We start from the raw sequence: 26,608 nt of genomic DNA, 5'->3' as shown, positions 1-26,608 counted from the left end.
AACCAGGAAAAATAAACTGAATAATAAAAATTAAAATATTATAAGAAAAATAAATATAAGTTCAACACCCTTAAGAACTTTATTATATTTTAATTACATCATCATAGGACACATTTTATCATAATCTTTTTTAATTATCAAAACATTTTTATTTTTCATTTTAATTCTCTGCAAAATATCCAAATAATTTCATGCTTATCCTTTGCTAGATTTTCAAATACCATCAAAGTGCTAAACCTTCATTGGTTCAATATGAATCTACCAGTGAGAAGAAGCATTTTCACACTGTCTCAGTGGCAATGGCTTAAAGTGCTTTCCTTTTATCTGTGAGAAAATGCTTTTTGTACCCTGGCCCCTCTGACAAGCACTTCTCATCCTTAACCTATTTCCAGCACTGTGCAACTAGTCTGGTGTTTGACCCAGATTATAAACATTTATTACTGAACTAATAAACATGAAAATCTGGAAGAAATTAGGCAATGTTCACACTGTATGTGTGTTTTAATAACATGGCTAAGGAGCAAGTCAAATGTCTCTGAAATAAAACAACATTACACACCTGTTGCCTCCAACAATTGCAATACAAAACATTTCTCAGCAATCTCAGTTTGCTTAACCCCCTTTAAATCAGAATTAATGTGCATAAATGCCCTTTACTCTGGTGATATTGGAAACACCCCTAAAAGTTTAATATGTTTATTACACTGATTGAATGAGTCTAGCTTCACCATCTCATAGTAATAACATTATCTGACTAAACTGGATTTGGAAATAGTTAAAATAAAATGATCTAATCAATTGATTAACCATCTTTCTATGTGAATGAGTTGGTTGTAAAGGACTGTTGCTGAGTGCGGTCATCCAATCCTGGTTTGCGGGCATCTTGCGTTCTTCAGACTCCCATCCCACGTTTACTCATAAAAGAATCCTGGCTGGCAGGCCAGGCAGTAGCTAATCAGTTAGCTACTATTCGACAGCAGGCTTAACCCGGTCAATTCGGCCTGTGGATACTTCAACATTTCAACAGTTTCTACCCACACAGACCGCAACGCGTTGTGCAAACAGATGCTCTAGATCGCACACAATTTGGGCCTCTTTAGTGCAGTTTGCATTGCATTCGGGTAGCTTCGCACAGCTCCGTGCTACAGAAAGCGCTTTCCAGCAGCAGCAGACACCTGGATTTCAGCTGCCCGCAACGCGTTGTGCAAACAGATGCTCTAGATCGCACACAATTTGGGCCTCTTTAGTGCAGTTTGCATTGCATTCGGGTAGTTTCGCACAGCTCCGTGCTACAGAAAGCGCTTTCCAGCAGCAGCAGACACCTGGATTTCAGCTGCAAAAAAGCTATCACTGCAAGCCAGCACATTGGTTTTCAAATAAAACTGCAGTTTGGAATAGCAAAAGTCTCTTAATCTGTGTGCAGAATGGCGAGACCTACAAGGTAAGCGCGTTTTGTTTGTCTCCTGCTCTACAGCAATAGCAGGTTCGCACATGATGCGATCTGTATGTGGGTCTCTCCATGTTTGCTAAATGCTAAGTGGCTAACCAGCGTTTTTCTGCGCGTGGTTAAATTGCAATCCAAAACAGCTGAAATCACACATAAACACGTAGATTTCCATCTCTTTATACGTGTATAGATTTATTTTCATTGGAAACATGGCTACATCGGTTTCTGCATCCACAGACGCACGTATGCTAACCGCAAGCGGACAAAAAAGCGGGATAGTAGTTCACTCTGGTGGCTAATTAATGTTATGCAAAAACAACCAGCTAGCCATTATCGCCCAGAAAATAAAAACATTCGCTTTACGATTACCTCGTCATTTAGCGAAAGTGTGGTGTACTACTAAGGTATTGCGGTGGAAGTTTCGCGTGTTTTCCACAGTTAGCCCCATGAGCATTAGTGTTAGTTTAGCAGCGCGTGTGTGTTTGAGCAGCGCAATGCGCGCCATTACTTCACACATACGACTCGAGCCGTTTTTCCTGCAAACTTGTGTTTGTAATTAATGCACTTTAAGGTTGGGTCTGTTTTCAATCAGAAATTAAGGCCTCTAAGTAGGTAATCAACAAACGTGTTTATTTTTCGCGTTAAACATATTTAAATGCGCCCTTGTTGTTTTCGTAGCGTTTATATGAACCAACGAGCTCAAGTGACGTTAACACTGGCAACATGTTGTTTATCATCTGTCCGACTGTGTTTTTATTTAATATGCGAGCTCTCTAGGAGCTTGGGAAGGAATGTTGGTCTCGTCGGTATAAGTTATGGATTGAGGAGGTCCTGTGGGCAGTGGATATAATCTGACCTGCAGGGCCTGTAGTTCAATGCCCCTCTGCGAACACAAAGTCCCTCCTCACACTGCTGCTATTGGCATGGCAATTAACCTACTTCAACATGGCACCCCTGTCTCCTCTGCCCCTTCAGTCAAGCTGCACAGCTTTAAATAAAAGGAGTGACAGCTCTGTTGCTATATGGAGGATGAATACAACTTTTGAATAATAATAAATCCGCCACCATTTAAAATATTTATTATAGATTCAATACAATTAAGCTTGTTTTTTTTAGCCTAGAGAGAAGTTCTGCTGCATTCAAATCAGGTTGTTTTTAAAGGTGCAATAACCTGCCAATTTTTTGTTTGAGCTCTGACAAATAAATAAAAAAAATAACGTCAGCCAAAGCTAAATGTTTTATTGTTCATCCCACATTAAAAAGTACATTTGCAATGTAATGTACAAGAACATCATTAATTATTACATCATTCATTATTATTTTATGTTTATTGACATTGCATCGAAGCATGTAAATGCATTAATATTGTGCCATAAAAATATTCATATAGATCGACGACCCCTGTTGTGAACAAATGTTTAGGTCATAGATAATAAATGATTTATAAACATATTCTGCTGCATGTATGTTTGTTCTCTTGTGGGTCATTTACTTTTCCTTTCATGTTCTTTGTGCACAGGAATAAAAGGGTTGTCGACTATGCACAATTCCAGGAGTCTGACGATGCAGGTAACCAGGTTTGGAAAAGTCATGAAAGTGCTTAAAATAAAACACGAATGGAAAATGAGCCCTAATGTTAAATAATGACACCATGATAATGAATAGTTTAGTAGATGCAGTGTTGAATGTGCTTTGAAGTCTTGCTGCTTTCTAACCTGATTCAACTGAATGACTTCATACAGATGAGGAATATGGCAAAGAATCGGATCGACCTGAGAAAACCTCTGTAAAACGCAGGTCAGTCTGTTTGAATTATTAGAATATTGTTAAACAGTAAATATGTAGCATCTAAGATAGTAATGAAATCAAAAATGATAAATAGTTGTTGTAAAAGTGTGATATTTCAGTTTAAGCACCACTGTCATATTTGCATGTAATTATTTTAGCTCTCCTCCATTTGGAATGTTATTTATGAGCGGCATACAAATTCATTACACTGTTTTATTTTATTTAAATTCATGTATTTTGTCTGAATTATTTTATATACCCTTAAAAATAAGTGCTGTATCTCTTCTTATGTAGTGGTGATTCTCGAATCAAGGACCACAAGAGTAAGTAAATTTTTATTTTACTTAATTATTATTAATTTTTACTATTATTTTATATCAGGATTTGATATTTAAATATTTTATTTAAAAATACTATTTTATTCAGTTATTGAATATTCTGACACATTCTCTCATATTCCAGAGGATTTCAGTGGTGATGACAATGACTATGGGGAGGATGAGGAAGAGGAGGATGATGGTGGTGACAGTGATTTTGATGCTAAAGAGGCCAGCAGGGGGAGACAGGCAACAGCTAAACGGAAAAGGCCTGCAGGTATTACCAATATAAACACTGAAGGACTGCTTCATTCATTACATAAAGTCATTCAGTCATTTCTGACATCATGGATGGTTTAAGCTACTGTCTGTGCATTTGGCCTTATAATGTTCTTATATTTTAGCTTAATATTAAATTATAAATATATTATGTAAAATATAAGTTAAATGAAAATAATGGCTTGTATTCTTCAAGTCTGTGTTATTTGAGAATAATTGAGATACTTTTGTATTTAAAAAAATATATTTTGAATTAGTTTTTGTTTGTGTTTTCTGTTTTCGTTTAAATTTGAGTTAAAGTTGTAGTAATTGTGTAGTGTTTTTGTTATTTTTATTAGTTTTTAATATGTCTATAGTATATATATATATATATATATATATATATATGTCTACTCAGCTTTAGTTTTAATTATTTTAGCACATCAAGTTAAACTAAATGAAAATAAGAAATGTTGCTTTGGCAACAAGTTGATATAAAAGTTTTTTTTTTTCATATTTTATATCAGTTAAGTAAGGCAATTAAGTAAATATTGCTTAAAGTTTTTTCTCAATTAATTATTCAAATAGTAATCAGTAAAAATGTAAACATCCTAAATAAGGGAAATATAGATTTGTTTGACTACTAGTGTATAATGTTAAATATAAACATCCCACCTCATCATCTGTTAATCTCTATGTAATATGTATTGTAAATAATAGTTTAAATTTCATGCTTTTCTTCATTCGCTCTTAATGCTGTTAAAATGCAATTTTGTTCTTTTATTCCTTTTTACAATGTCAGTCTGCACTCAGCTGTAATGTTGCCAATCTAATTAATTTGCTTTTATTCACTTAACCACACTAAACCTCAGTAACATTTTCATGCCTGTGTTTGTGATTTGTTTATGCATTTTGCATACAAATGCATAGTTAACAAACTTTCAGCTTGTGTTAATTAACCATGCATCTGCTCTTTTGACGCACAGATGACAGTGATGATGATGGTAAGGTTGTGAGGAAGAAGGGCCGGCAGGTGCGTCAGGCTGCCACTAAAGCTGCATCCAAACAGAGGGAGATTCTCCTTGGGGATGGAGGAAGTGAGGATGAGGAGGGAGAGGAAGAGGAGGAGGAAGATGACAGTGACGTTTACACTGGAGGTATGAGGTGTATTATGTTAGAGACAAAATCTTTCAATAACATTGACATTCACATTTTAGCCAACAGTGAGGTACTTGTTGATTTTATTTATACTTCCCTCTTCTCCTCATTGAAGATTCAGGCAGTGATGAAGACTTCATGGCTGAGGATGACGATGATGACAGCGATTATGGCCGACCCAAACGGAAGAACTCAAAAGTGAGCAGGAGAAGCAAAGACAAGAAATCCCCTAAACCCAAGATAAGGGCTTCAGGTAAAGCCACCCATAATCCTACCATCAGAAAAGTCAATTGTAATACCTTCATAATTAATCACTTCCTGCTTTAATTAATTAAGAACTTCCTCCAGACGCCTTCAATTGTCACAGTTACAGTAATGACGTCAATGATCTTTTTCCAGTGACCCGAGGGCCCAAGAAGAGGAGAGGAAAACGTCAGACGAAGGTGAAGAGAGTTGTGAAGAAGGCCTCACCAAAAGCCGAAGATGAAGATATCGAGAGCAACAAGGAGGAGGAGGAAGAGGTGCAAGAGGAAGACAGAAAGGAGTCGCCCGCCCCCAAGAAGACGCAGGATGACGAAAGCGGCGCCGAAGGAGAGGAAAACAATGACAACGGAGAAAAGGAGGAGGAGGAGAAGGAGAATGAGAAAGAGGAAAAGGACGATGTTTCTGAGGAGGAAGCTCCATCAGGTGAAGACTGAGCTCTTTCGCCTGCTGGTGAACATGTCTGTTATCTGTTTTTCTTAATGAGGAGCAGTTGAATTGATTTCCCACAATACTCGAAGGGTGTTTTGGATGTTTGTTATGTCTCTCAGCTTGTAAATACCACATCTCAAAACGAAATCTGTAAAGTATCATCAGACCTATCCTAAATCTGTACGGTTTGGCCTAGTCCCCAACTGCGGTCTTTCATATTAATATTTATCAATGTTTCAATTATAGCTTTGCGACATTTTTGCCGAAACCGTTTTGCTACAGTTGACCTTCACGAAGATGATTTGCCCCAGAAAAATACAGATTATACTGTAGGCTCTGTAGTTTACTTTACGGGCATCTTAAACATTTTTCCAAATGTATTTGAAAAGAACAAAACTGCTTGTTTATTCCCAAACAAACCATTTTTTGTGACTTTTAATGTACATGATCTCATCCCAGCTGCGTTGACTGGTGAAACCACAGGCTTATAATGAGCATATACGCTTGTCGTCATGAACTGCACTGGATTGTTGTGGCTGCAGTTCAGTCACGTGATTTCCTTGCTACATCGACTGTACTTTACATAGCTGTAGTATGCTACTTTCTCCCACTTTCCGTGCAGTTATTTCTTGATTCAGTCTAGTAAATCAGCTTTTTTCCGAACTAAGATGACTTTTTCTATGGTTGTATTGAACCTCTTTCATGGTTGGCATGCTTTCATGTACGTGGTGCGAAGTACGTCGGTGGGCGGAGTCTCAGGCTCGGATGTAAACCTTCAGGATGAGGATGAGATGTCAGAAGTGAGCTAGTGAAAACCTTAATATTGACCTCCGTGATGCTTCATGTGTGCATTTTTTACGAATATTTGACGCTTATAGATGCCTTTTTAAATGAGTGGTCCGTTGAGCCATTAGAATGGTAAAAACGAGCTGAATTCAGTGCACACCATCCATAGCTTTCTCAGCTGCATATGACTATTTTTATTGCTTGTATCTCCATCCTAATCTGTAGCCTTTCAGTCTATATCATAATTTATCCAAAATAAATGTTTGTTTTAATTACGCTGTTCTGATTTTTGTAAAATTTGTTTTACACGGAAAAAATAAAATGTATCTTTAAAGAAATCTAGTAGTTGATGACCTGTCCTTCACTTTTTTACAGCATAAACGTCTGTTAGTTGTAATGGAAATGACTTCATAATGTTTTACTTAGCATCTTTCTGATTAAAGACTGTCAGCCAGAGGTTTTCTTCAAGTGCTGGATGAATGTAATTGAAGCACATTTCTTACAGGAGTTCTTACAGGTTTGAAGAAGACCAGAGAAGACTGATCTCTGATGTGCGGCTGTTTTATGTTCGTACAGTCCTTAAGGTATCCTACATGCTGTCTTTTATAACCAACACTACATCCCAGGACAGCTGAATATAGCCAAAAGTCACACATGCAATCAAAACAATAGCTTGAGAGAAATACTACTTTTTCTTTTACTCTTGTTTTATTTGTTTTCGTGCACGTAAGATGCAAAGATCTGAAATTTGCTTTTATATAAATATAAAAGTGTGGCAATGACCTCTAGCATTTTTAGGAGATTTCTCAGCAGTGCACAATAAAATACTTAAGGGTTGTCATATTTACCATTGTTTGGTAAATTTCCGTGGACAAAACCCAGTCATTTCAATAGGAGTTCATATGATCTGTAATTTTACATGAGAGCTCAAGATTTCCAAATGCAGATTTTGCAATGGATTCAAGTTGGTCATGCAGATTCATGTCATTGACCATCTGAAAGCTGCTTGGTTTGAAAGTGACTTCTGTGTGAGCTGTGCTTCATGCCTTGTTACACTACTAAATCAGAACGAGGGGAGAAATGAGCACAACGTGGCCACGATTTACTAAAATGAGATAACGGTTTAAGTCGGAACAAATTCTTATTTCATGGCCACAGTTTAACTGAAACAATAATTATTAATTTCTGATCGTGATGATAAATATATTTTTGTTCACATGTCATGAGTGGGGCTCTGTATTTCTGCAGTACACAAAAGGTATTTTAAAGTTTGTTTTGAATGTTTTAACTGCAACAACAACATTAGACCTCAGTGGCCTTCATTGTATGGACAAAAAAAAAGCTTTGGCTTGTAAAGAATAAAAAAGTAAAAAAGTTTGGATCAACATGAGAGTGAATTATTCAGCATCGGACCTCAATCCTAATTTGTCTATAGGGTGCACATGCTGTATTTATTTTGGCAGAACACATGAAACTTGCACAGCAGGGCGATGACATGGTGAACAATCATTTATTGCAAATGACTGTTTGCATTAGTTATCATGAGTTTATTGATTTCATGTGAATACAGTACTTCATGAACCTTCCAGCCCACGACCAGATTAACCAAGATAAAAAATGTTTTGAATGACTAGGAAAGTTCTAGGAATTTCTTCAGGTTGGTGAATAATTAATTGAGAGTTTAATATGGTATTTAATTTGGTGTTAATGATTTTCAGTCTTGGGTAAAGTACAAAACTTTATACATTTTATGTCATAAATTACTTCATTCCCCTCCTGTAATGAAACATTTCTTCACATTTGTTAGAGTCTTCTCTTCCAATAGTATTCATAATTTAACAGTCAGTATTATCTGCGAGAAACTGAACATCAAACAAACAAAAAATACATATATACCAATACCAAACATAGCAGAAATACATAACATATTTCATCACTATCTAGAGTTTTTGTTGTTTGTTTACACAAATATGATAATGAAAGCACATTGACTGTTTACTTTTGTATTAAGTATTTCCAGCAGGTTATGACCCATGAATGGTCTCATCCAGAGTCACATTTAATTGATTCAGTTTGTATTACAGCAACTTTCTGTTCTGGTGCGGCTTTCTCTGAAGCAGGTGGAGCAGGTGCTGGTGGCGCTTCCACCATGGCTGCTTTTTTAGATGCTCCTGGATGGTGAACACATCGAGACAGAGTCATATACTGTTGTCCAATTTACTCAAAAAGTATTAATATCACCAGTTAAGTTAGTAAATTATAACCATGTAATGTTGTTTTTACCTGTGAGATTTCTGTGGATGCGGTTGCACAGGACCACGCTGAGAAAGAAGACGAAACCGAGGCATCCGATGACCAAACCACACACCAAAAAACTGTAAGTCCCTTTTTTCTGAATTAGCTAGAAGAAATTTGCTCAGGGTTATTTACTTCCTTAGAAAATCTTTCCCAAATGTTAAAACGGGAGCCTAAGTACTTACTGATCCAACCAACACCTGCAACGTCATCTCACCCATTCCAGCAGTTGTCACTAAGACTGTTGTTGCACATCCTGAAGAAAAAAAGAGAAAGTTTTATGTGTGTGTGTGTGTGTTTGGTCTGGTTTGCTCATAACTGTGTATCCTTTGGCTTTAATAACAGCGCTTAATATGTGGGGGCGTGGTGGGGTTTCAGCAATCGACACACTGAAAGCTTGGGTTCTCCCTATGGCCAATCAATTCTAGGTCTACTTTTCCTTTCCTCCACAGCCAATCACGTCGGGCCCCCTCAATCCGCGGGCCCTGGGGCTTCAGCCCCACCTAGCCCTTATGTTAATCCGGCCCTGACTGTGGGGACCATCAGGAGAATCATAAGTCTATATTTATATATTCTTAATTTTAAAAAGTCAAAGGGAGTATTTAAAATCATTCAATATAATTACATTTTCAATATATATATATATATATATATTCTTTTATGAACATTTAAAATGTATCTATCTATCTAAAAATCTATCTATCTATCTAATTTGTTTTCCAATTAAGAACATCCTCTGATGTTTTGTCAAACTTTTGGGGTCAAGTTTGAATTTTTATAATAATAAAAACTGAGAAATTCACAAATTCATAATATAAAATAAGATATAAGATAATAAGAATTTGCAATATAAAGTCTGTAATATCTTTGTAATATAAATATCAATTCATAATATCAAGTCTGTAGTATTTATTTAATTAAGAATTATTTATTAAAATAATAATTAGTAGTAGTATTATGGAATATAATAATATATTATATTATATTATTATGGAATATAGAATATAAGAACAACAGAAAGTTAAAGGTCCCCACCATGATATAAAACATGAAGTATGTTTGTGTGTAATTTACCGTGGTACTCTAGGATGTCCTCGGTGTAGGCCACTAGGCAGGGGAAAACACTGCTGATGAAAAGCCCAAGCAAGGTCGTCCCAACAAACAGAAACACTCTGTTTGTGTAGAGGATCAGTAACAGCAGCAACGTTACAATCACACCAGCCTTAAGAGAGAGGATTCACATTCAACAATCCTAAATCTTTGATTCATTACATACTCAACAGCCACATGCTGTATTTGAATAGCTGATAGCAAACAGGGGAGCATGTATGATGGTAAAAACTTACAGGTAGTTTGGGTGAATGTGTACTCTATAAACAGCGATAATCAGCTATACTGTATTACAGTGTTTCATAAGAGATTACCAGGTTCACGCCGAGCAGATGCACAGGTCTGAATCGGTATGATAGCGGGATGGACACCAGTCGTCCAGCAGTGACGGCTGCCCAGAAGATACAGTTCAGGTATGCTGCCATTTTAGAGTGCAGCAACATGGGAGCTGAAACAGCGTACGTGTAAACAAAACCGGCATAGACCCCCTAAAAGTGAGGTTCAATAGTCAGGAATGAATATTAACTTGAAGTTCTCAAAAATATTCATAAAAATAATTAGCCTCATTGAGCTCACTCACCATAATGCCTTCCGTCATGAACAGCACCATACTGCCTAAGATGTGGATACCAAAAAACGTGACTGGTAACCCACTCAGGCTTCCATTCATACAGCAGCTGAAGATGTTTCCATGTCCTGCATGATGAAAACCTAAGGGGACCATAATAAAAAAAGGGAACAAAAAGCCGTACCTCAATAACTACAATGTTTTGAGTCAGAAGTTTGATTGCATAAATGGTTTTAAATGTTAGTTTCAACCACCTACACTACTGTTTGAAAGTTTAAAAGGGTCTAGAAATGTTTTTGAAATAAATTAATAATTTTATTAATCAGGAATGCAATAAATTGATCAAAAGGGACAGTAAAGACATTTTTACTGTTTACAAAAGAATTCTATTTCAAATAAATGCTGTTCTTTTAAACTTTTTATTAAAATAATAATTAGTAGTAGTATTATGGAATATAATAATATATTATATTATATTATTATGGAATATAGAATATAAGAACAACAGAAAGTTAAAGGTCCCCACCATGATATAAAACATGAAGTATGTTTGTGTGTAATTTACCGTGGTACTCTAGGATGTCCTCGGTGTAGGCCACTAGGCAGGGGAAAACACTGCTGATGAAAAGCCCAAGCAAGGTCGTCCCAACAAACAGAAACACTCTGTTTGTGTAGAGGATCAGTAACAGCAGCAACGTTACAATCACACCAGCCTTAAGAGAGAGGATTCACATTCAACAATCCTAAATCTTTGATTCATTACATACTCAACAGCCACATGCTGTATTTGAATAGCTGATAGCAAACAGGGGAGCATGTATGATGGTAAAAACTTACAGGTAGTTTGGGTGAATGTGTACTCTATAAACAGCGATAATCAGCTATACTGTATTACAGTGTTTCATAAGAGATTACCAGGTTCACGCCGAGCAGATGCACAGGTCTGAATCGGTATGATAGCGGGATGGACACCAGTCGTCCAGCAGTGACGGCTGCCCAGAAGATACAGTTCAGGTATGCTGCCATTTTAGAGTGCAGCAACATGGGAGCTGAAACAGCGTACGTGTAAACAAAACCGGCATAGACCCCCTAAAAGTGAGGTTCAATAGTCAGGAATGAATATTAACTTGAAGTTCTCAAAAATATTCATAAAAATAATTAGCCTCATTGAGCTCACTCACCATAATGCCTTCCGTCATGAACAGCACCATACTGCCTAAGATGTGGATACCAAAAAACGTGACTGGTAACCCACTCAGGCTTCCATTCATACAGCAGCTGAAGATGTTTCCATGTCCTGCATGATGAAAACCTAAGGGGACCATAATAAAAAAAGGGAACAAAAAGCCGTACCTCAATAACTACAATGTTTTGAGTCAGAAGTTTGATTGCATAAATGGTTTTAAATGTTAGTTTCAACCACCTACACTACTGTTTGAAAGTTTAAAAGGGTCTAGAAATGTTTTTGAAATAAATTAATAATTTTATTAATCAGGAATGCAATAAATTGATCAAAAGGGACAGTAAAGACATTTTTACTGTTTACAAAAGAATTCTATTTCAAATAAATGCTGTTCTTTTAAACTTTCTATTAATCAAAGAATCCTGGAAAAAATGGTTTCCACAAAAACATTTAAATTGTTTTCAATATTGATTATAATAATAATAAATGTTTCTTGAGCAGCAAATCAGCATATTAGAATGATTTCTGATGGATCATGTGACACTGAAGACTGGAGTAATGACTGCAGCTTTGCCATCCCAGGAATAAATTACATGTTAAATTAATACTGCTGTTCACTTGTACCTGTATCGTCTGGTTCAGACATTTCTGTGCCTTCTGGTGCTTTAGTCTCCATGGCCAGCTCATCTTTGTCCAGCAGTCGTGGTGTGCTGTTTGGGCAGAAGGGGAGCAGCTTCTCTTGGTACATCAACACAAAAACCGCAATCGGCACAGGCAACTAGGAGAGAAAAACACTGCGATCTCAGAGATCCAAGACCTTTTCTACACCACACACAAGGCTATGCATCAGCTTACATTTATGAGAGCCATGATCCAGAAGGCGTATGCCACGTTGGCCTTCTCCTCCACCGGCTCTGAGTGCGGGGAATTTTCAGTGTGGATTACAGGTGACCTGAAGCTGGATCTGAAGTGGTGAATTATCTCTGTGGCATTTGCTGTGCTATTACTGGCCAGGCAGTGCTCTGATATGAAAGGGTCTGCAATCAGGGGGCTCACCAGAGCACCGAGCCCAATGAAGAAGTGCAGTGCCTGGAAAGAGAGTGAAGACACAGACAAGAGACTCAATTTAGAGCTGTCAGTTTAAGATGTTCATTTAATCAAATTATTTATAAACTAAATAAATAATGCATTTAATAATGCCCCTATCCAAATTGCATTCCCCTCCCTAAAACCAAAAGAAAAAAAAGCATATTTTGCATTAAAAAAATGTAAAAATATGGTACTATTTTTTGTATTTTGTATTTTTTTGCTTTGTGACATTTATACTAGGACAATTAACCACATCACCACATAGAATTTGACCAGGAGCACCTCCTTGTGAGGTTTTAGACACTTTCTTACATTTCTTGTTTTCTTTTCAAATAATTCCATTTGAATTATGCTACATCTTTTTCTACTATGCAGGACCATCACTGACCAACAAATAAGTAAAATAAAACAAACACCCTTTCATACCAATACAACTAGTTGAAATAAACCCTGTAAATGTATGTATGGACTAGCACCTCTCCTGAGTGAGATATATGAAGACAAATGTCTTTCCTCACCTGTAGAAAGATAGCAGAGTCTTTCTTATAAATGGACACCAGTTGGATGTTTGCAATAGTGTCGATGATGCCCATCGCCAGGCCTGACACTGCCATAGCAACCGCCAGCAACAGCACATTATAGCAAAGTGGGATGATAGCAAAAACCACAGAGATGATGAGGGAGGAGAAGAAGAGAGCGATGAGGGCCCTGAACAACCTGAGAACACAAGGAAAACAGCTTGGATCTGTTAATTATCTCTAACATGTTTATTTCAAACATGTTTTGTTTCATGTTTAATATCGGTATCAAGAAAGCTTAGTGAGCACTGAGCACACCACTTGATATACCACAACATGATGTTCATCTGCACTTCATGGAGAGTCTTAAATTGTATCTTATTTATGTGCTTTCATGTGTCTGACAGCTAGTCAGAAGTAATGCTGCACGATTAATCAAAATAAAGATATGCGTTGCATGTTTCAGAGCGAAGCGCAGCACTGTGTTCTTACATATAAAAGAGCAGCTTTAAGGTCTCCCTGCTTTTTTCCCATCCAAATAAAAGTCTGAAGGTTTAACATTTGAAAATGAAGATATTAAGACAGCCATAAATATTATCATTGTAATTTTACAATAATGTAAAATAAAATAATTAAAATATTTTTCTTAAATAATCTTTTATTTTACAGTGAAATATTACAAAAGTGATGGGAGTGATTTATACTGTTTTTATTTAGTCATTTTTATTTTTGTATTTTATTTTTATTTGTTTATAATAATAATAATAACAATGATAATAATAATAATTGTATTTTTATGAATGAAGAAAAAATACAATTAAAATTACATTTTTCACACCAAGTGATGATTTTCTATCCTGTGGGTACTGCAAGTGTCCGTAAAATACAGTATGCATAAAACTATAACAAACATTTAATATGATTATTTTCAAATAGTTTTAATGTGATTTCAAAAAACATATATAAATGTGTATAACTTTAGTTTTTTAAAGGATTTTTGAAATAATTTTTTTTTTATAACATTATACAAATAAACACATGTAGGTGTTAGCTTCACCTTATGATAAATCACAGCTCAAGGGTCACAATTTTCTGTTTGTTTGAGAGATATGATTACAGTGAAAGCATATTTTATTGGACTGTGTTCAAATCACATCTGTTGAGGATGTCAAGAAGTTTCAGGCTGAAAGCTGACATGAAACATGGCAATAAATCTGTGTTAACCACATTTAACCAAACATCTGAGATTCACAAGGCAAGGAGCAAACACTTGAAAAAAAGGAAAAGAGGGACTAAGAAGTGCATAAACTCCCCAGGCAGGAGTGTAATCGACTGAAAGCCTTTTACTGTGTCTAACATCTAAACTGAATCTAAGCCACACAGTGTGTTTCCCAAACAATGGAGCATTAAAGCAATGGAGAGTTTATCTTGATGCAGATGTCCATCTTTAGTGGACTCTTTTCCAGCAGAGACTCACGTTTTTGTGAAAACTCCTCCAGTCGAGCTGCCTATGAGCAGGCAGAGCTGCTGGGAGAAGAACACCCAGGTGATCTCCTGTAACGTGGAGCCAGTCTGGCATTTCAGATCTAGGATCGTAGGCCCCAGAAAGGCTATGCTCAGTCCAAAGCTGAAGAACACACTCCAGTATGTCAGTGTATATTGACAGTTCCTTCTGAAAAGTGTTAATATACGCTCTTCAATTAACATAGCGTGAAAATCTCCAACCAATTCCAATCACAGCTGTAGTTCTTTGAGTCCTGGTGTCTAGAAGTTTCTTTCAGTGGGTTTCAGATCATTTGCTTAGGTGACAGATCACAGAATAGATGATCATTTCCCGCTTTTATATTCCTTAATTCCTCCCGTTTCATGAACCTTTGTGCAATGCTTCTGAAGTTAATGTCTAGAAATCATCTCTCAACAGAGCTCTTCGAAACTGTCAATGATTTTCAGCTGAAATGTCAATGATTTTGATTCTCAATGAGAGTCGTGGATCAGAATGTGATAATCTGAACATAACTGGACCACTTATATCACATCAGCATGTTTTATGGGACATTATGTCTGCATGATCTCAACACCTACGAGGAAAAAATTCCTAAAAGAAGATTTCAAAAGGTTGGTTATAAATGCTGGCTCTTCAACTCGGTATCAATGCAATGTTTCAAGGCTTAAGTCATTGATTCATGTTTATTCTACAAAATAATCCAGAGAGCCAACGGGACAATCATTAGCTTTGTAAATTTACAAAGTGTTACTTATATATAGTACTTGTTAAACAATGGCTTATGAACCCATCCTAAGGCTTTGTTTGAAACATCAAAACCTATGCTTATAAGGTCCTGGTGAAGACCTGTATGTTTATATGTGTCCCTTTAAAGCAATAATGTAAATTCTCTCATCATTTACTCACCCTCATTTAGTTTCAAATCTGCATGACTTTATTTATTCTGCAGAATATAAAGCAAATATTAAATTCATTGTATTGTTTTTTTTAATTATTAAATAACGATTTGTTTTAAAATTCATGACATAAAAACACTTTATATTTCTATAACATATTACCATGTGTTATTGAATATTTATATGTTAGTATGTTATAGAATATAACATATTAACCACATTTAGAAATCATATTTCAATATGACATTTTGAAATCATATTAAATAATAATGACAATTCTGTCATCATTTATTCACCCTCACATCATTTCAAACCTATATGACTTTTTGTAAGAAAAATGGTTCTAAACAGTACCAGAAAAGGGTTCTTTAGCAATAGCAGAACCATTTTTGGTGCTAAATAGAACCCTTTTAATAAGGTTCCATAAAGAACCATGCTTTGAAAGTTCTATATAGAACCTATAGGAATATTAGTATATTTATATCATTAATATTAACATTATTAATATTATTAATTAAAATGGTTTTTTACCCCTCTATCTAATATCTTGTAGCCTCCATTAGTGGTTTACATTAAAACAAAAACAACAACAGCATGTTGTGTCAATTAGGTACTTTTTATTGACGTAGGAAATTGTAGCAAAAAATGTCAGTGCTCTTAACAACAGGTATTAGCTGAGTATATTAATAAATGATAATTGATAATGAGCATGAATAAATACATAAAGAAGTAAAACAAACTAGAAACAGAAAATAGATGTGATGAAGACCGAGTTCTAGTGAAATATCTTTACAATCCTTTATGATGCCTTTAAGTCCATCATTTTGGTGCGATTGAGTGGCATTTTCTCTTTGCAGATGATGAGGTTGAGGGATGCAATACACAATCAAGTTTAAAGTTACAGTATGTCTCTTCCATGTGTTTGTGTAAAAACAATTATGTTCATGAAGGCCAAAAGCAGAAAAAATAAACAGTATTCAGCTCTTCACAATGTTAAAAGGAAAAAGTGATATAAAGTCAAGGCATCATAGCTTTAATGTTTTTTTTGTGACTGGGTATGTTTATGCATAAACCCAAGTAATGATTAAAAAAATTCTAACAATTCAATATTTCTGTTACTTACTTAGTGGAGAAGAGGAGAGAAGTATCCTTAACTGCACAGAGCTGCTCACACTTACATGTGACCAAAAAAGTAAAAAGAGAAAAGAACATGTTTGTTTGAAAACCAGTTACAATTTTAAAGTTAATTTTGTTTTTAAATTAGATAATGAAATCATTTACCTGTTGAGAGTGTGTTGACAGTCAGTGTAGTTGGATCACTGAGCCCCAGAGAATCAGTAATGAGCTGCTTCAGCAATAACAGATTTGAAAAACAAAAAGGCGAGAATAAAGAACCCTAAACTCTAACACAAAGAACCATTTCCGCATAAAAGGGTTCTTCAGGATGCTACGGTTCTAAATAGAACCGTTACTTCATGTATCTTTAAAGAACCATACACACACACACACACATATATACAGTATATACTGTATATATATATATTACCATACACAACTAAATACTATATTTTGATACAGTATTTAAATTTTATATTAAAAAATATGATTTATTTTATTTTAATCTAAAGTTTTTAGAGATTAATCACATTTAGTTAAGTGTGGAAATAAATCAATAAAAATACAATAAAAAACTACAAGATTATATATATATAAATTACAACTACATTTGTTTTAAAATTCACACATTCAAGGACTCCCAAGGTTCCATGGACCTACAGGACCGCCAAGACCTCAAAGACCTCAAAGAACTCAAAGAACTCAAAGAACTCAAAGACCTTAAACTTCTCTTGTATATATTAACAGAGATTATTTTTTCTTGCATGTAATGCTTCATTACTGATCTCTTATTGTAACTTGCAACTTTTGGGATGTATATTGTTGAGCTTCCTTGAGTTCTGTAAAGTTTATATTGTTATACATTGTATATTGTACAGTGAGATTACGAAGAAACATATAAATTGTTTCAAAGCAAAAGTTCTTTAAGCTTTAAGTTCTTAATTCAAAAATCGAAATATGTGAGCCTGGACCACAAAACCAGTCATAAGGGTAAATTTTTTTTAATTGAGATTTATACAGATTTATGGTAGGAAATTTACAAAATATCTTCATGGAACACTATCATTACTTAATATCCTAATGATTTTTGGCATAAAAGAAAAATCGATAATTTTGACCCATACAATGCATTTTTGGCTATTGCTACAAATATACCCATGCTACTTATGACTGGTTTTGTGGTCCAGGACCATATGTTCTGCACCAAATCAAGCAACAGCACTACAATACAAAGTGTTCTCAAATCTGCATATCCTGGTTGCCTTTTGGGGACCCATTTGGGAGTTTGCAGGAACAGACGTGCATATTTCTCCTAGCAACAAAAACCTTTCAGTGACTGTCAACAGCCGAACCAGGATCCACTGATGCAGCTATTTTCAAACATTTCAATTGAGCTCACGCTCATATGCATGCTGATTTCTTCTTTATAAAGTCTGATTAGAATACAATAGCCAGTAATGCTATGAAACCAAACAGAGAGAGATCTGATTTAGGGAGCGTATAAAATGACCGTCTAAGATCTTAGAGGAGAGGAAGCTGATGACAGGTGTGTGTTTTTATAATGGACATTGATTAACACATTTAAACACTTTCTCACTTCCCAAAGCTAGGCCAAAGTGACTTATTGGAGTAATTGCAGACTAAGACCTCAAATACGTCTGACATTCTGAATGAGGATGTTAATTTTCAACATAGCTATCATTCTGTGAATTGCAGGATGTACTTTGTGATTATGGAGCTCTGAGGATAAGTAGTTACATTTATATCACTCAGTATTCGGCCTCAGTCATATGGCAGCATAGAAGTAGGAGGCCTCATTTGTCTCATCAGCATGATGCAGCTCTGAAGCATCAGTGACCAAATAAAATTGATTGCAAAATGATTGTCCAACAGAGGCTGCAATTTGTCAAATCCATAATTAGTATTAATGCAACGCCCTGTTGTAATCAGATACCGCATAGCCTACTGCATTTGCCTTGCAGTTTTGGCATCAAGTGATGTACTAAAAAACACAACGGGTAATTCATTTATCCACATTTAGTGGTGGAAAATAGTTTAAAACAATTCCTAAAGGAGCTATTCTTTTGTATTTATCAACAAATGATGGAGTAACTAATGTTCCAATATCCCTTGAGCGAAAGTAGATGTAACTGATTTTCGTGTTTCTCTTATTTGGTCAATGCAACACTGTCCAATACAGCCAGTCAGTATGCAACATTCAGGTTAATTATTTTTCAGGCATTCATTCAATACCACATATGGCCATGACTATTTAGACAAATATATGACGTGAATATGCAAGAGCATTGGCTATGAGCATCGGTTAACCACTGTTGCATTTTAATGACAGGATGATATGTGAAATGCAAAAGGTCATGAGATGTTAACATTTTGCAAATTGAGATGAGAATGGGAAACCTGTAATATATGATGCACAAACGTGTGTTTTCTTTGCCCTTGTTCATCTTGTATGGGATCCCGAATCACAAATAATTATTGGTGAAAATAACTGTTATTACTTCTTGTCTCCACTAGATGTCATAATATAGTGACATCTAATCAATGAAGTTGTGTGAAACGGTAAGAAATGATTTTATATAGTAACTGTACCTTGAGGGGCCATTTTATTATTAAATTACTCACAACTATTGCAAATATTTCATTAAATATATTCCACATATTTAATTAATATATTTATTTTTATATTACAGTTGTCAAATTCATAAATGTATTTAAATTTTTTTTAAATCCTTTAACTTAAAATCAGAAAATAGAAAACAGAAAATACAGAAGAAATATACTTAATAATATAATAATCATAAAAATATTATACAGTTTTTAAGTGCAGTTTTGCACGCTCGTGAATCATCTCACGACTAAGTGCAGACGCGATGTAAATAAGAGATTCGTTGTGCAGTTTAGAGAGCTTCATTGATTATAACAGAACTTTGTAAGATCGCGATAAACGAAGATGAGTGACGCTTTTTAGTTTTTAGTACACTTTCTAGGGTATAATCCATTCAGAATTTGTATGAAACTTTCGTTTTTACATAGGCTACACCCTGCAAAGTTTCGGGAATGACATCTGCATATTTATTTGGGATTCACTCTCGAAATAGCAGTGATCGGCAATGGACGGAACATAAAATATGTTGATTTAATTCTGGAACCGGTCCTGGCCAAACCTCCACAGACAGCGCGCGTCGCGAGCGAGATCTAATTTACGGACCAAAAGCGTGTGTAAACTTAATTGAGATTATACCAGTAATTTAATTTAATTTCCAGTAACGGACGGTAGAAAGTTCAGCAATGAATGGTGTGCGATTTATGACAGAATATAGTCCCACAACTGATGGTTTATTTTTTCCTCACGTGTCTCGCCTTTGGTAAAAGTTATTCTTGACTGTGGATTGACTGCTTTGATGCGTTGCAATACGGTAAGACATTGTTTTGATGCTTACATCAGAAAAAAAAATTTGCTTTTATTTATTTATTTCATATATATATATATATATATATATATATATATATATATATATACATTTTGTATTTTTTTCCATGCCACCCCCTGACTCAAGAGTAAAATGTCGCCCATGTCTGATGATATTTGGTATGGGTGCCACGTCACTGTTGTGCAGCTGGCATGACCCTCCTCCCCTGCCTGACATTTAGCAACACTTTCACTCCCAGCAAATGCACTAGTGTGTACACTCACGTAAACTGCGGATAATTAGAAATCTGTATACAGAATAATTGTTCGACTCTTCCACAGTGAATTTTTATTGTCTCACGCAGTGAATCTTTAAATATCTTCCATCTCTCTCTCACACACACACACATAGTCACATACACAGAAATACTCTGCAAGTTTGTAATTAAAGCTGTATAGTTACAGCAGGGGTAGCATGGACCTGACATTTTCCCAGTCTGGGGGATTTCCAAAGGACAGGCTGACATTACTAAACACTCAAAGGGGATCTCATGCTCGTTGGCATGACCTTGATATTATCTGTGCTCCACTCCGACCAAAAACCAACATGAAGAATGAAACATCCAAATCTGAGGAGAAGATTAAGCAATATCGCATGAGCTACAGTGCTGTTTCAGAGTCATTTCATCAGATAATGAAAGAAAAATAATCAAGAAAACCAGAACTAATGCCTATTGGTGAAATATTACTCTGAACAGACGTTATCTTCACCAAACGCTCTCCAGTGTACAATACAAGGCACAAAAAAGCCTTCCCAAGGCTTTAAAGGCAATAAAATCGAAACGAGATTTTCCAACATCCATCGCACAGACCTCAACCACAACAAATCAATATATTCCTCCTTGACACACCAAGGTAGACTATCTATCCTACCGCCTTGAGGCAGGAGCAGCACCATATCCTATGCTTTATCTGAAACCCAATTCCCCTCCTCCAAACAAGATAAATGAGAGGCATGAGATGGGGCTACGGTGGGGCTGTTTGCAGGTTGATTACAGGCAGACTGTTCTGTCATAATTAGAGCTCTATAGACTTCACTGTGCTGCTGCTCTGTGCATTTGACTGAGATTGAATGGAGTCCTGAAACAGGAATGCATCTTTTACTTTGCACACTATTATTGCTCTATCATGTTTTAGCATGCACCTTTTTGTCTCAGTATCCCGCTTTAGTAACTTAAACTATTAGCACTGTAACTGGATAATGCATCCATTCTGTATGCATCCTGAATCATGTTTGAGTATATAAACTATTAGCATTGTATTATGCTTTAGTATCCAAATTATTAGCATTGCATCATAATTTAGTATGCATCCTCATGTTTAATATATAAACTATTAGCACTGTATCATACTTCAGTATATAAACTATTAGCACTGCATCATGCTTTAGTATACAAACTATTAGCATTGCATCATACTGTAGCATGCATCCTGTATCATGCTTTAGTATATAAACTTTTAGCACTGTATCATACTTTAGTATGCACCCTTATCATGCTTTAGTATACAAACTATATAAAATTCTTTAGTATTCAAACTATTAGCATTGTAACATGCTTTAGTATACAAGCTATTAGCACTGTATTATACTTTAGCATATAAACTATAAGCACTATATCATTCCTTAGTATGCACTAAGTATCATGTTTATGCTTTAGAATACAAATTATTAGCATTTCATCATACTTTAGTAAGCATCATAATGCTTTAATATACAAACTGTCAGCACTGTATCATGCTTCGGTATGTACACTTTATCATACTTCAGTATACAAACTATTAGCATTATATCGTGCTTCAGTATGCACCCTTTATCATGCAATAGTATAAAAATTATCAGCACTATCATTCTTTAGTATACAAACTATTTGTACTATGCATTAGTACACAAACTATTGTATCATACTTTAGTATGCACCCTGTATCATGCTTTATTATACAAACTACTAGCATTATATCATGCTTCAGTATGCACCCTTTGTCATGCTTTAGTATACAAACTTTTTACAATAACATGAAGATGCTCTGAAGGTTTCTGAGAGGTTTAGATTGTGCTCACACACAGCCGTCTGGCTGAGAGAAGATAAGTTGGCCATAATTTTGACGAGATGCCTCTCGTTTTTGGCATCCACAGCAGCCACGATTTGTTCTGAGCCTTGTCTTTTAGGACCACATGAAAAACACAGTCCCACTGAACATCTCCTGCCAAATGCCCCACAAAACCACACTTGCTTATACACAATCTAGCAAGCCTTTTGTAACAGATCTAAAGCATCCAGAAATGCTGCATAACGCTTTTTATATGCAAGCAGGGTCACTTTAATGATCATCATTTCCAAATAACCTTGAGCAGCGAGTCTATCGTAAAGCCATGACCAGATTACCAGCGCCTCTGATGGATAATGAATAATTATAGCTTCAGGCCTGGTTAATTATTGACGGTTTTGATATGTGAGGTGAGTGTCAATGGATGGATATGAAAATCTACATGCTGCTTGATCTCATAGACTGCTTGGATGGGTATTCTGGCCTGCTGATAAGTCTTTCATTACAACACCCTCTCGCCCCCGGAGCCTTCATCCTCCCCTGCTCCTCCTCCCCTCCCCCCGGCTGTGTCCTCGCTTAAAATAGAGCTACAAACAGACTGGACCTGACCAGACTGACAGCTGAGAAAGAGGGAGAGCGGGAGAAGAGAGGGAGAGAGAAGAGAAATGAACTCCCACTAGATAAGTGCACAAAGCATCACACATCCTTCTGTACTTACACAGCTGAAGTCGAGTGGCTTTGAGCTTTGAGGTCATCTATATGCCAGTGTTCACACCAAGAACGATAACTATAACAATGACTATATTAGCGTCCATATTAGCTCTGCAGTTTTGTCATCTGCCTCTTTAAATGCTTGAGCTCTTTAAAATTGGTGGATTTTGATTGGCTGCCGATGTTTTTATCATTCATCGGCTGGAGAAAAATTGTTTTCAAAGTGATTCCAACTATATCATTTTTCTGTGCTTTTAACATTATAGTTGTGGTATGGACTTCTGGCTATTCTTTAAAAAAAAAAAAAAAATGTAACTATATCTTTAGCGTTATCATCCTTGGTGTCAATATATTTACATCTTTAATGACTTAAATTTCCATCTTTTCCTCACACAATCATTTTTATGCCTTTGGAAGACAGTACACAAGTCATATGAACCACTTTTATGGTGTTTTTTTCCCCTCATTTGCTTTTATTATAGGTGTATTAAAGAGAGAGGCCATAACATTTTACAAAAATTCACTTTTTGGGTTCCACAAAAGAAAACATGAAATTGAGTAATTAATGACATTTATTCACATTAAAGTGCAATGTAACGAAAGAAGCGACAGATCTATTTTTTTCCACATTGTGACATACAACCAAGTGAAATGGATTATTGAAAAAAAAAAAAAAATGAAGGGCAGGACTTCTTCTTGGTTCTTGAGCTTGTAGTCATGATTGCAGAAGTGGATTTAATCAGAAGATCCCATGGATGAATCATTCACAATAAAATCATTAAGAAAACACATAAGCCTATGTTTTAAATGTAATAAAATACAAGGTACATTTTTTCATTCTGTGTGGGAATGTGAAGAAGTGCAAAAGTTTTGGGATGGGGTGATTCAGTATGTTTCTCAGTTTACCTCTTCTCCGATTCCTTTATGCCCTGTATTGTGTGTATTAAGTATTTATGGAGACAATTGTTCTTTATCTAGTAAGGAAAGAAAATTAGTGGACTTATGTCTACTACAAGCCAGACGTTCTATTGCCCTATGTTGGAAGAATGCTAATTGCCCTTCCCTTGGACTATGGTTTAAAAATTGTATTTCTAGCTTGGCTCTTGAGAAACTTACATATGTAATAAGGAAAAAATCCTCGGAATTCAATGATATCTGGAAGACATTTTTGAACTTTGTTAAAGAAGGAGATATTGATGAGGCACTAGATGTGTGAAGATATGTAATATAAATATAACAATCAGGATTGTATTTATTTATTTATTTTATTTTATTTATTTTGCCTGCCAAGGCTTTGTGGTTGTGGGGATGGGGAAGAAGGTTTGATCATAAGTGTTCCTTGTTTACTTGTAAACGTTTTGGAAAAGTTAATAAAGATATGTTTAAGAAAACACATAAGTTGAATTTCCAATTCATGCCGACTTTTTTAGTGGTAACCTAAATTAGGCCGCTCATACCAATGCATGCAAGTTTGAAAGGTCATTCAACCCCAGGCAAGCAAGTCATTTCTGTCCAGAGATCTTACAATTAGTTTATTGTAAGAGACTTAACATAGACCAAAAATGACAAGTAACCAAATACAAAACTACAGCAGAAAGGCGCCACCAACCAAGCCTAACGGACCAGATCATGTGTAACAGGATTTCTTCTCTCATTTCACTCCTCAGTCAACAACGTGAGGCAGGACGGCAAGAGAGGGCAAAAAATGCAGGAAAGGTAACTTGCAAGAGTGCCGTCCTTGCAGGAATTTGGCACACACGAACAAAGAATTACCTCCAAGAATTTGCAAACAAAAATGTCCACTTTTTTCTGCATCGACACACAGAAATCACAAGCTGACAAAACAGGCATTCAGTGACACTGTCAAATTTGTCAAGTAGTTTTTTCCATGCATTACACTCGATCTTTCAAATGTCATCAAAACTCAGAGCTTCACATCAAAAAAAGTTGTTGAACTTGATCGAACCGAGTGCAGAGCCCAGAGGCACGCGGCTCCTCGGGGGAAGCGGCTGGTGAAGTTGAGAGTGCTGGAGGACTCACATGGCTAACCTCAGTGTACTCGCTCTCTCTCCTCACCTCAGCCCTGCTGCCAGCTCTCTAGCCAAGCGAGACAGATCACTCCCAGCAAATGCTAGTAGAGGGAAAATGGGAGAAAAACAAAGATCGGGGGTAACACAAGAGGGATTCGGTGAATGGGATAAGACAGCGTTTTAAGATGGTTGGAGAGAACTTTGAGATAAGACTCGAGACATTCCCATATTTAGCACATACCCGTATCGTGTATCATGAGCAACAAAAAGGACAGACAAAGGAATATATTACATTGCTGCTTATTGCGTCACAGTTTTTGAACAAGGGGAGGTGGAAGGCTTTTGATATTTCGGAATGGACGAAGCATGAGACAATCCACTTCACATTAGATGCAACAAGCCTGTTTTCCCCTCACTCGCTACCTCTCTTAGTAGGGTAGTGTTGAGCGTCTTAGAAGGACCCAGTGAATAGTAATGAACTAAGCTTGTGTGTCTATTTGACAGAGCAGAAGAAGGGGGGAGAGGTGGGGGCTGTGCAGTGTGTGTGTGTTGCAGGGAGAGCTGTGAGAATAAGGCAGAGGGATGCAGAGGAGAATGGAGACAGCCTTCCCATTCCTCCACTCCTCCCCTCTCACTTCTGCTTTTCCCTGACAGAGGGAAAGGTGTTCTGAAGATGTACTACTGAATTCTTATGTAATCTAAATTTTTTTTGCCCTCTTTCCCTTTAGTTTCTTGACAGGGGTCTGCCAGGTTTCTGTGAAAAGCGGCACTGAGAGGAGAAGAGTTGTGAAGATGTACTACTGAATTCTTTGTGATATCCATTTTTTCGTCTGCTTTTCCACCAGTTTCTCAGCGAAGATATGCTGGATTTCTGTAAAACGAGACGCTTCAGAGATTCTAGTTTGAAGAAAGAGAGAAAAAACAGAATGAATTCACCTCAGAGAGGCAGAGTACCTGCACAGAGCCCCTCGCTGCTCTGTGTTCCTCTACCCACCTTAAGGGGCACCAGAATGGAAAAGACTATGGAAGAAAACATCATATTTGGTAAGAATAAATTTTTAGAAATTTCTCAATAAAAAAAAATATATATGTATGTATACACACATGTATATATATATAGTTTTGTTGCAATTAAAATTTTGATGTCATTAAAATGTGTAGTTCGCTATGCCTCGTTCTCAACAGTTGGGAGAACGATGGAGAATCTGCCTCCCTCCTCATGAAATGCCACCCGATCAGTCTTGCTTTTACGTCCCACCCCTAGACTTAAATGTTGTGCCCTTAAACAGGTGTTGAACCCTCTGTCGGAACGCTGATAAACACATTTGTTTTCAGATGAGATAATTCACCTAAATACGGTTTCTGGTGCTCCTTTCCAGAGTATGAAGAGTGCAACATCCGGTCTCTGTGTAACTCAAATAGCAGTTGTAGTGTTGAGAAGTGGGGGACACATACAGTAGCTCTCCCCTTCCCTCTGCATGCTCTTCATCTAAGAGGCAATGGCTCAGAGCCAAAACTGAAGCACAAGGACTCATTGAAGAAAGTAAGAAAGATACTTGGTTAAAGATGGGGCCCGTTCTCACCCTTGTTTCATATTTCATTGTG

General features: G+C 36.3%; 2 protein-coding genes across 3 annotated transcripts; one reads left to right on the top strand and one right to left on the bottom strand.

The window, feature by feature from the left end:
- Window positions 1-1,212: 1,212 nt before the first annotated feature.
- Window positions 1,213-15,811, top strand: nucks1b (nuclear casein kinase and cyclin-dependent kinase substrate 1b). 2 transcript variants are annotated; one of them, XR_001640193.1, is made up of 9 exons: window positions 1,213-1,441; window positions 2,967-3,016; window positions 3,190-3,244; window positions 3,530-3,558; window positions 3,698-3,829; window positions 4,797-4,967; window positions 5,084-5,221; window positions 5,368-6,708; window positions 15,801-15,811. XR_001640193.1 is itself a non-coding variant. In XM_016554010.1 (8 exons), the coding sequence occupies exons 1-8, from the start codon at window positions 1,425-1,427 to the stop codon at window positions 5,664-5,666; spliced, it is 891 nt and encodes a 296-aa protein (XP_016409496.1). In that variant the 5' UTR covers window positions 1,213-1,424; the 3' UTR covers window positions 5,667-6,753. The 2 variants fall into 2 exon arrangements, 1 of the variants encoding a protein (XP_016409496.1); XM_016554010.1 differs by lacking the exon at window positions 15,801-15,811 and having other exon boundaries at window positions 5,368-6,753.
- Window positions 8,491-14,917, bottom strand: LOC107741314 (major facilitator superfamily domain-containing protein 4B-like). The gene is made up of 10 exons (XM_016554009.1): window positions 14,688-14,917; window positions 13,211-13,409; window positions 12,459-12,692; window positions 12,228-12,381; window positions 11,602-11,732; window positions 11,336-11,509; window positions 10,986-11,133; window positions 8,928-8,998; window positions 8,731-8,848; window positions 8,491-8,618 (listed from the first exon to the last, which is right to left on the bottom strand). The coding sequence occupies exons 1-10, from the start codon at window positions 14,915-14,917 to the stop codon at window positions 8,491-8,493; spliced, it is 1,587 nt and encodes a 528-aa protein (XP_016409495.1).
- Window positions 15,812-26,608: the final 10,797 nt, after the last annotated feature.

Source organism: Sinocyclocheilus rhinocerous, unplaced genomic scaffold, assembly GCF_001515625.1.
Source record: "Sinocyclocheilus rhinocerous isolate Xijiao unplaced genomic scaffold, SAMN03320098_v1.1 scaffold1758, whole genome shotgun sequence".
In the NCBI taxonomy this organism is placed as follows: Eukaryota; Metazoa; Chordata; class Actinopteri; order Cypriniformes; family Cyprinidae; genus Sinocyclocheilus; species Sinocyclocheilus rhinocerous.
Note: the sequence above shows the minus strand (reverse complement) of the source record. Positions and strands in the feature narration are given on the sequence as shown.